The sequence below is a fragment of the Muscardinus avellanarius genome, assembly GCF_963383645.1.
Source record: "Muscardinus avellanarius genome assembly, chromosome: 19".
In the NCBI taxonomy this organism is placed as follows: domain Eukaryota; kingdom Metazoa; phylum Chordata; class Mammalia; order Rodentia; family Gliridae; genus Muscardinus; species Muscardinus avellanarius.
Genome location: NC_137805.1, coordinates 48292928 through 48304121, shown reverse-complemented (window position 1 = coordinate 48304121; position 11194 = coordinate 48292928). Strand labels below are relative to the sequence as shown.

Sequence of the window (11194 nt, the reverse complement as noted above, 5' to 3'; positions counted from 1 at the left end):
GTTTCAAAATAAAAAATAGCCAAGAATGGTGGCACACACTTGTAATCCCAGTATTTGGGAGGCTGAGACAGGAGGATCTCAGGTTTGCAGCTAGCCTCAGCTACTTAGAGAGAGCTCCACAACTTAGTGAGACCCTGTTTCAACATAAAGAATAAAAAATAGGGCTGGGCGTGATGGCACACACTTGTAATCTCAGTACTTGGGAGGCTGAGACAGGAAGATCATGGCCTCAGCTACTTAGTGAGGCCTTCCACAACTTAGTGTTATCTTGTTTCAAAATAAAGAATAAAAATTAGGGAGCTGGGCATGGTGGGACACACTTGTAGTCCCAGCATTTGGGAGGCTGAGACAGGAGGATTGTGGTTCATGGACAGCCTCAGCTACTTAGGCCCTCTGCAACTTAGTGATACCCTATTTCAAAATAAAGAATAAAAAACAGGGCCAGGGGTGTAGCTTGGAAGTCAAATGCCCCTGGGTTCCATCCCCAGACACACACACACACACACACACACACACACACACACACACAAAGCCAGGCATGTGGTGGCACACGTTTGTAATCCTAGAACTTGGGAGGCTGAGACAGTAGGATCGCACAGGTTCAAAGCCAGCCTCAGCTACTTAGGCTCTAAACAACTTAGTGAGATCCTGTTTCCAAATAAAACATAAAATAGGCTGGGGGTGTAGCCCGGTGGTAGAGGCCCCTGGGTTCCAAAAAAAAAAAAAAGGAATAAATGAACCTCATAATAATAATAGTAATGTTGATTAAGAGACCAGACCCGAAGAGCTACAAAAGAATACACATACATAGTATGATTCCAATTATATAAAATTCTAAAAAATACCAATGAATCTGTAGAAAAAGCCAACCAGTACTTGTCTGGGCCCTGGGTAAAGAGGTGGGAAGAAAAATGATAGGTTGGGTCCCTCCCTTCCCCACAGCGGGGACAGGAGGCTACATCCTAGCCCTATTTTATTTTTTACTTGGAAACAGGGCCTCCCTGAGTTGCTGAGGCTAGCTTTGAATCTGTGATCCCCCTGTCTCAGCCTCCCAAATACTGGGATTACAGGCATGTGCCATCATGGCCAGTAGTTTAATTATTTATTTATTTTTACAGTACTAGGGATTGAATGCAGGAGCATTCTACCTATGAGCTATGCTCCCAAACCTATTTTTATTCTATATTTGTTTGCTTTGTTTTGTTTTGGTGGTACTGGGGTTCCTGGAAACCCTTCTACCTCCGAGCTACACTCCCAGACACCTATTTTTTTTATATTTTTATTTGGAAACAGGGTGTCTTAGGCCAGCAAGGATGGCTTTGAACCTGCGCAATCCTCCTGTCTCCGCCTCCCAAGCATGGGGATTACAAGCGCCACCATGCCCAGCTTGTTGGCTTGTTTGCTTGTTTGTTTGTTTGCAGTACTGAAGATTGAACCCAGGAACATTTTACCTCCGAGCCACATCCCTAGCCCTATTTTTTAGTCTATTTATTTATTTATTTATTTATTTATTTATTTATGTACTTCTGCAATAAGTAAATAATAAAAGTGGGGATGGAACCCAGGGGCATTCTACCTGAGCTACACCCCCAGTTTTTTTTTGTGTGTGTGTGTTTTTTGTGTGTGGCACTGAGGATGGAACCCAGAGGGATTCTACCTCCGAGCTACTATTTTTTTATTCTGGCTTCTATTTTTTATTCTTTATTTTGAAACAAGGTCTCACTGAGTTGCAAAGGGTCTCACTAAGTACCTGAGGCTGGCTGCGAACCTGCGATTCTCCTATCTCAGCCTCCCGAATGCTGGGATTACAAGTGTGCACCACCACCCTCAGCTTTATCTTTTTATTTTCTGAAACAGGGTCTGAGCTGTGAAGGGCATCGCTAAGTAGCTAAGGCTATCTATCCGTGAACAGCGATCCTCCCGGATGCTGGGATTACAATTGTGAGCCACCAGGCCCGGCCCTTTTTTTTTTATTTAGAAATAGGGTCTTACCAAATTGCTGAGACCCTCTCTAAATTGCTGAGGCCAGCCTCAGAGCTTTAATTCTGCTATGTCGACCTCCCAAGTATTGGGATTAACAGTCACATACCTAGCTGAGTATATGTTAATTTTCTTGATTGTGATTATTGTTTATAGTTGTGTACATATGTCAAAATTTATCAAATAGGACATTTTAAATATGTGCAGTTTGCCAATTATACTTTAACAAAACTTAAAAAAAAAAAGAAAATAAAGTCAGGCTTGGTGGCACACGCTTGTAATCCCAGCATTCGGGAGGCTGAGATAGGAGGATCGTGGTTTGCAGACAGCCTCAGCTACTTACTGAGGCTCTTTGCAACTCAGTGAGACCCGGTTTCAAAATAAAGAATAAAAAATAGGACTGAGCATGTAGCTCAGAGGTAGAATGCTCCTGGGTTCCATCCCCAGTTCTGCAAAAGAAGAAAAAAGAAAAAAGAAAAAAAAAAAAAAGAAAAAAAAAGCCAGGTGTGGTAGTGCACGCTTGTAATCCCAGCATTTGGGAGCTTGAGACCAGAGGATCGTGGTTCACAGACAGCCTCAGCTACTTAGTGAGGCCCTCTACAATTTAGTGAGACCCTGTTTCAAAATAAAGAATAAAGCCAGACGTGGTGGCACACGCTTGGAATCCCAGCGCTTGGGAAGCTGAGATCGCACATATTCGAAACTAGCCTCAGCTACTTAGTGAGGCTCTCAGTAACTTAGTGAGACCTTGTTTCCAAATAAAATATAAAATAGGTCTAGGAGTATAGCCTGGAGATAGAAAGCCCCTAGGTTCCATCCCCAGTACCACTAAAAATAAAATAAAATAAAAATAAATAATATTTATAAAGAAAGAAAGGAAGGAAGGAAGGAAGGAAGGAAGAGAGAAAGAAAGAAAGAGAGTAAAAAATCGGGCTAGGGGTGTAGCTCAGAGGTCAAATACCCCGGGTTTCATCCCCAGACCTGCAAGGGAAAAAAAAAAAAAAAAAAGCTGGGCATGGTAGCACACACTTGTAATCATTTGGGAGGCTGAGACCAGAGAATCTGGGTTTATGGCCAGCTTCAGCTACTTAGTGAGGCTCTTTGCAACTTAGTGAGACCCTGTTTCAAAATAAAGAATAATCCCAGCATTTGGGAGGCTGAGACAGGAGGATTGTGATTCAAGGACAGCCTCAGCTACTACTTAATGAGGCCCTTTGCAATTCAGTGAGACCCTGTTTCCAAATGAATAAACGATAAGCCTGGGGATGTAGCTCAGAGGTAGAATGCCCCTGGGTTCCATCCCCAGTACCACGAAAGAAAGAAAGAAAGGAAAGAAAGAAAGAAAGAAAGAGAAAAACAAAATAAAGAGGAGATACCAATGTCAAGAAAAGAGAAGCTAGATGTGGTACCGCACACCAGTAATCCCAGTTGAGACAGGAGGATCACAGGTTTGAGGACAGCCTCAGCAAATTAGTGAGATTCTCAACATCCTAATGAGACCATACTTCAAAACAAAAAATAAAATGTCTGAGAGTATAGCTCAGAGGTAGAATGTCCCTGGGTTCAATCCCCAGCACAGGAAGAAGGAGGAGGAGGAGGAGGAAGGAGGAGAGAGAGAAGGAAGGGAGTGAACAGAAAAGGGAAGGGAGAAGTAGGGGTGCACACCTGTAAACTCAGTACTTGGGGGGCTGAGAGAGGAGGATTGCCTGTTTGAGACTAGCAGCACACAGTAACTTAGTGAGACCTTGTTTAAAAAAAAGAAGCCGGTCGTGGTGGCGCATGCTTGTAATCCCTGCCCTTGGGAGGCAGAGACAGGAGGATCGCGCAGGTTGGAAGCCAGTCTCTCTGGCTTAAGAGACACTGTTTCCAAATAAAATACAAAATAGGTCTGGAAGTGTAGTTCTAAGGTAGAAGGCTTCCATCCCCAGTACCATCAAAAAAACAAACAAACAAACAAACAAAAACTCCTAGCTGGGCATGGTGGTACACACTTGTAATCCCAGCATTCAGGAGGCTGAGACCAGAGGTTCGCAGTTCACAGACAGCCTCAGCTACTTAGTGAGGCCCTCTGCAATTTCAAAATAAAGAATAAAAAATTGGACAGGGGGTATAGCTCGGAGGTCAAATGCCCCTGAGTTCTATCCCCAGACCAGAGGAAGAAGAAGAGGAAGAAGAAGAAGAAGAAGAAAGATAATTAGTGCTGGCCGGTGTTGCTAAATAGAGTGCCCCCAGGGGATTCAATTCTCCATAACAGAAAAAGAAAAACAAAGCACGCATGAAATTTGTATTCCACATTGCTGCCTTCCTTAAGGGCAGCCCAGCCCAGATAATCTGAATTTTTTTTTTTTTTTTTTTGCAGAACTGGGGATGGAACCCAGGGGCATTCTTCTACCTCAGAGCTACACCTCAACCTGTTTTTTATTCTGAAACAGGGTCTCACTGAGTTACAAAGGGCCTCACTAAGTAGCTGAGACTGTCCGAGAATCATGATCCTCTGTCTCCTGGCTTAATTTTTGTTTTTGAAACAAAAACAAAAAACATGGTGGTGCACGCTTATAATCCCAGTACTTGGGAGGCTGAGACAAGAGGATCACAGATTCTTGGCCAACCTTATGCCCTTAGCAGCTTAGTGAGACCCTGTTTCAAATAAAGAATAAAAAGAGAGCCAGGAGCCGGATGTGGTGGCACACGCTTGTAATTCCAGCATTAGGGAGGCTGAAACCAGAGGTTTGTAGTTCCCGGATAGCCTCAGCTACTTAGTGAGGCCCTCTGCAACTCAGTGAGACCCTGTTTGAAAATAAAGAATGACAAATAGGGCAGGGGGTGTAGCTTGGAGGTCGAATGCCCCTGGGTTTCATTCTCAGACCTGCAAAATAAATAAATAAAAATTAAAAATTAAAAAGAGAGCCAAGTGTGGTGGTGCACGCTTGTAATACCAGCATTCAGGTTGCTGAGATAGGATCACAGTTCAAGGATAGCCGAAGTTACTTAGTAAGGCTCTTTGCAACTCAATGAGACCCTGTTTTAAAATAAAGAATAATAATATAAAAAATAGGGCTGGGAATTTTGGGAAGTAGAATGCCCCTGGATTCATCCCCAGTACCGCTAAGAAAACTTGGGACTGGGGCTGTAGCTCAGAGGTATTGTCCCTCCAGCTCTTCAGGGCTTCTTCTGCACAGCACAGTGATCTCTCCCATCGTGAGGACTGCGAGCAAGGCCTAAGGAGTTTGCAGGGTACTGGGGCGTGTGGCGAGGCTGGGAGTGCTGCTAGTTCACTGATGGTGTCTCTTTCCTTTGAAGCTGGTCTCCCCAGTCGTTTTCCTGGTTTCCGGATGTGGGAGAGGAGGGCTGATTTACTGTTCCCTCCCCTAAACATCTATGGGGAAAGGGAACCTGCTGATAGCAGCCGGATTAATTGCTGGAAGAGGAGGGACTATAATGTCACCCTCTCCTAGGTGAGCAGGATAATTTTTGGGGGGGAAGTGGTACTGGGGATGGAAGCCAGGGGCATTTGAATTCCAAGCTACACCCCTTGCCCTAGTTTTTAATTCTTTATATTTACTTACTTACTTACTTACTTACTTACTTATTGTGGTACTGGGGGTGGAACCCAGAGGCTCTTCTACCTCTGGGCTACACTCCCAGATCTATTTTTTATTTTTTATTTTGAAACAGGGTCTCACTAAGTTGCTGAGAGCCTCACTAAATAGCTAAGGCTGTCCTCGAACCGCAATCCTCCAGTCTCAGCCTCCCGAATGCTGGGATTACAAGTGTGGGCCACTACGCCTGGCCAGGCGTATTTATTTTATTTATTCATTTTTACTTATTTATTTATTTACAGTACCAGAGACGGAACCCAGGGGCATTGTACCTCCGAGCTACACACCCAGCCCTATGTGTGTGTGTGTGTGTGTGTGTGTGTGTGTGTGTGTGTGTGTGTATGTGTGTGTGTGGTACTGGGGGTGGAACCCAGAGGCTTTCTACCTCCAGGCTATACTCCCAGACCTATTTTATACTTTATTTGGAAACAGGGTCTCACTAAGTTGCTGAGAGCCTCACTAAGTAGCTGAGGTTGGCTTCGAACCTGTGCGATCCTCCTGTTTCAGCCTCCCAAGCGCAGGGATTACAAGCATGAGCCACCATGCCCGGCCCCCCAGCCCTATTTTTTAGTCTTTTTTTGAAACAGGGTCTCACTGAGTTGTAAAGGGCCTTGCTAAGTAGTAGCTGAGGCTGTTCGTGAACCGTGATCCTCCTGTCTCATCCTCTGACATGCTGAGATTACAAGCATGCGCCATCATGCCCGGTTTATTTTTATTTTTTATTTTTTTTGTGTGTGTGGTACTGGGGTTGGAAACCAAGGGCATTCTATCTCCAAGCTACACCCCCAGCTCTATTTTTTATTCTTTATTTTGAAACAAGATCTCCCTATGTTGCAGAGGGCCTCACTAAGTAGCTGAGGCTGTCCACAAACCGGGATCATCCTGTTTCAGCCTCCCAAGGACTGGGATTAAAAGCTTGTGTGCCACCGCACTCAGCTCCCTTTTTTATTTTGAGATAGGGTCTTGCTATATTACTTGTTGGTGTGTGTGCCTGTGTGTGTGTGTGTGTGTGTGTGTGTGTGTGTGTGTGTGTGTGTGTGTTACTAGAGATCGAACCCAGGGGCATTCTAACTCTGAGCTCCACGCCTAGCCCTATTTTTATTCTTTTTTTCTTTTTTCTTTTTCAGTACTGGTGATGAAACCCACGGGCATTCTACTTCTGAATTACACCCCCAGCCCTGTTTTTATTCTTTATTTTTATATTTATTTATTTATTTATTTATTTGGTGGTACTGGGGGTGGGACCCAGGGGCTTTCTACCTCCGGGCTATACTCCCAGACCTATTTTATATTTTTATTTGGAAACAGGGTCTCACTAAGTTGCTGAGAGCCTCACTCAGTAGCTGAGGCTGGCTTCGAACCTGTGCGATCCTCCTGTCTCAGCCTCCCAAGCGCGGGGATTACAGCATGTGCCACCACACTGGGCTTTTTATTCTTTATTTTGAATAAGGATCTCACGAGTTGCACAGGCCTAAGTAGCTGAGGCTGTCCTGAAATCGTGATCCTCCTCTCAGCCTCCCAAATGCTGGAATTACAAGTGTGCACCACCATGCCTGGCTTCTATTTTTTATTCTTTCTTTCTTTTTTTCTTTTTTATATTTTGCAGTACTGGGGGTGAAACACAGGGGCATTCAACCTCCGAGTTACACCTCCAGTCCTATTTTTTATTCTTTATTTTTTAAACAGGGTCTCACTGAGTTGCAGAGGGCCTCACTAAACAGCTGAGGCTGGCCCCGAACTGAGATTCTCCTGTCTCAGCCTCCCCAATGCTGGGATTACAGACATCCAGCTTTATTTTGAAAACAGGGTCTCACTGAGTTGCAGAGGTAGCTGAGGCTGTCTGGGAACAGTGATACTCCTCTCTCAGCCTTCAAGTGCTGGGATTACAAGCATGAGCCACCAAGCCTGGCTTCCATTTTGACCTTTGACTTGCTACCCTACTGGCTCAGTCTCCTCAGTCTCTGGGATTACAGGTATTTGCCACCATACCTGGAAGCAAGGATGATATTTTATATATTTTTCTATTTTGGGGGGTACTGGAGATTGAACCCTCTGCAACTCGGTGAAACCATTTCAAAATAAAAAATTGAAAATAATGCTGGGAGTCGGCAAGTTGTAATTTCAGCTTTTGGGAGGCTGAGACAGAACTGTGGTTCGCAGACAGTCTCAGTTACTTAGTGAGATCCTTTTAATTCAGTGAGGCCTTGTTTCAAAATAAAGAATTATTAGCCGGGCGTGGTGGTGCACGCTTGTAATCCCCGCGCTTGGGAGGCAGAGACAGGAGGATCGCGCAGGTTCGAAGCCAGCTGCGCGCACTGGCTTAAGAGACCCTGTTTCCAAATAAAAAAATGTAAAAATAGGTCTGGGAGTGTAGCCCAGAGGTAGCAGGGCTTCCAGGAACCCCAGTACCACCAAAAAAAATAAATAAATAAAATAATAATAATAATTAAAAATAGTGTTGGGGGTGTAGTTCGGAGGTAGAATGCCTTCCGGATACGGAAAGAAAAAAGAAGGAAGAAGAGAAAGAAAGAAAGAAAGAAAGAAAGAAAGAAAGAAAGAAAGAAGGAAGAAAGAAAGAAAAGAAAAATAGGACTAGGAGTGTAGCTCGGAGATAGAATGTTCCTGGTTTCCATCCCAGTACCACAAAAAATAGATAAATAAATAAATAAATCTAGCCGGGCGTGGTGGTGCCTGCTTGTAATCCCAGTATTTGGGAGGCTGAGACAGGAGGATTGCGGTTCACAGCCAGCTTCAGCTACTTAGTGAGACCCTCACAACTCAAGGAGACCCTGTTTAAAAAAAAAAAATAGGGCTGGGAGTATAGCTCGGATGTAGAATGTCCCTGAGTTCCATCCCCAGTATTTTAATAATAATAATAATAATAATAATAATAATAATAATAAATAGGGCTGGGGGTGTGGCTCGGAGATAGAATGCCCCTGGGTTCCATCCCAGAACCGCAATAAATAAACAAACCAAATAACTCCAACCTCTAGAGTTATGGAGGGGAGTTAACAGAAACTGATAAAAGGTAAACTCTTTCCACAGTGCTGGCACGAAGTGAGAACTCTGTGATTATTCCTGAAAGCAGGCAGATACTAAGTTGGAAGGCTCAGAGAGAGCGTGAGACTAGTCTAAATTCATCCAGCAGCAGCTGGAATCGAGCAAGTCAGGCCTCTCTCCCCAGTCCTGAGGGGATGGCGGGGGGCTGTGTAGCTGGGCTATAAGGAGAACCGCCCAAGCAGCCTAAACTGTCGGACAGGGTGGAGAAGAATCGCAGGTGTGAGGCCAGGAGGTAAGGTGACCCTTGCCCAGCGGCCACGCCCAGAAGGAACACATTCCCAGGCCTCCCGCCCGGGGTCTGCAGGTGACGCGCAGAGAGAGCTGGGAAAGCGGTAGCCCAGTTTGCCGTCTCCATGGCGACCGCCCTCGCGGCGCCAGCTTGACAGCCCGTCCCAGTTTTATGAATGGATGACGTCACGGGCCTGGCGTCTAACGGTCTGAGCCGCTAGTTCAGACGCTGACACAGACCCGCCCGGGAAAGGGAGGGGGAGGCTGATCTCCGCAGCTGCCGCGCCGTGGGAGGGAGACCCTGCTTCGAGGTTTTAAGGGAAAAAAAAAAAAAAAAAAGCCAGCCCAAAAGAAAAAAGAAATTAAAGGTCACAAGTTGTTGCAGATTTAGAGAACTTTTTCCTGGGGCTCCAAGTCCAGGGTAGAATCGGGGGAGGTAGCCCTACTCCACCGCGCACCTTCTATCTAGTTCAGGTCCCAGAAACCCAGGCCCCAAACTTAGAGGAAGACTTTCAAATTAATTACTCCCACTTCTCCACCTCTAGGGACCTGGGCAGGCATTTCCAGGTCATAGGAATAGCAACATTTTCTGGTAATTGGATAAAACCAGCCCTGGGAGTTCAGCGTAAAAAAAAAAAAAAAAACCCTCTTGTTTTGGTCAAACGCGGCTGGGCACGCCTGCAATCCCAGAAATTCAGGAGGAGGATTGAAGGCCAGCCTTAGAAATTTAGTGAAAGCCTGGGTCAAAGAGAAAGAGACAGAAAGGGGGTTTAGTTCAGTGGCAAAGCGCCTCGGGTTCAATCCCCACTACCGAGAAAAAGAAAGAGTGCCTCCTTTAAGATTCAGCCCTGATATATGGAGAACAGAGTACGAGAGGTAATCCTCCAAGAGGATCTGGAAACCCTAGATTAGCCCTGGGCTCTCTGGGGGATCCAGAGCCATCCACTTCTCCGTCCACGCCTCAGTTTCTCTCGTCAGTAAAATGGAGCTGGACAGGAGCGAAGGTGACCGTGGGAAGCCGATTCCTGAGGTCTTTTCGTAATCTGCGATACTGATTCAGCCCTCACCTGCACTCGCCACCCTGCCCCGTACCTCCCACCCGCTCTGTTCCTCAGCCTTTCCACTCAGCCCAGAGTGAGACCCAGGGACAGGAGCGGAACCCAAGAGCGGGGCCACGCCTCCTGCCCTCCCATTGGTTGCTTTTGAACGTTCTGGCCCCGCCCCCGGTGGGGCTCGGCATTCCTATAAAAGACGCTCTGGCGCTCGCGGCTCGCATTCTCCTGCCGTCTTTCGGTCTCCTCTGGCTCTCCCGCGGCCTCCAGCGGCCTGCTCCTCCCTCCGCCTCGGCTCCTCTCCAGCGCTCTCGGAGTCATGAAGGTCGCCAGTGGCAGCGCCGGGGCCGCCGCGGGCCCCAGCTGCGCGCTGAAGGCCGGCAAGGCGGCGGGCGGCGCGGGCGAGGTGGTGCGCTGCCTGTCGGAGCAGAGCGTGGCCATCTCGCGCTGCGCGGGCGGCGCCGGGGCGCGCCTGCCCACCCTGCTGGACGAGCAGCAGGTGAACGTGCTGCTGTACGACATGAACGGCTGCTACTCGCGCCTCAAGGAGCTGGTGCCCACCCTGCCCCAGAACCGCAAAGTGAGCAAGGTGGAGATCCTCCAGCACGTCATCGACTACATCAGGGACCTGCAGTTGGAGCTGAACTCGGAATCCGAAGTCGCGGCCCCCGGGGGCCGAGGGCTGCCCGGCAGGGCTCCGCTCAGCACCCTCAACGGCGAGATCAGCGCCCTGGCGGCCGAGGTGAGGTCCGAGTGGGAGCGCTGGGTAGTTCTTTTACAGGTGGGGAAACTCAGGCAAGAGAGGGGGGCACAAGCGACGCCCGCCCCATCCTGTTGGGAGCCTGGCTCTGCAGAGATGCCTAAGGAAGCCAGAGAAAGCGCTCCCCTCTCCCGTGTCTTGGGAGGTCGAGGCGGGCGCCTGGAGATCCTGTCGCGTGTCCCTTCATTCGGTCTCTTTTCTCATTTCCACAGGCAGCCTGTGTCCCAGCGGACGATCGCATCTTGTGTCGCTGAAGTGCCGCCCCCGGGGGCGGTGGACCCCAGCCCACCTGGAGGCAAGAGGAATAAGCGCTCTCGGTTTCCCACACGCAGCTGGGGGAGGCCAGACTGATGAGTGGCCGCTGGCCCGCCGCGATCCGGCCCAGGGCTGGGGCATTGAGGGGAGGCCGACCCTCCCACTCTTCACACCTGCCAACCGCCAGAGACTTGGGGGGAGGGGTTCCCCCATGTGTTTCTATTTTTTGAAAATCAGACATTTTAAAAAATGGTCAC

At 47.7% G+C, this 11194-nt stretch overlaps 1 protein-coding gene across 1 annotated transcript; it reads left to right on the top strand.

The window, feature by feature from the left end:
* Positions 1-10241: 10241 nt before the first annotated feature.
* Positions 10242-10936, top strand: ID1 (inhibitor of DNA binding 1; the record flags this gene model as incomplete). Its single annotated transcript, XM_080716771.1, has 2 exons — positions 10242-10664; positions 10895-10936. The coding sequence occupies 2 exons, from the start codon at positions 10242-10244 to the stop codon at positions 10934-10936; spliced, it is 465 nt and encodes a 154-aa protein (XP_080572897.1).
* Positions 10937-11194: the final 258 nt, after the last annotated feature.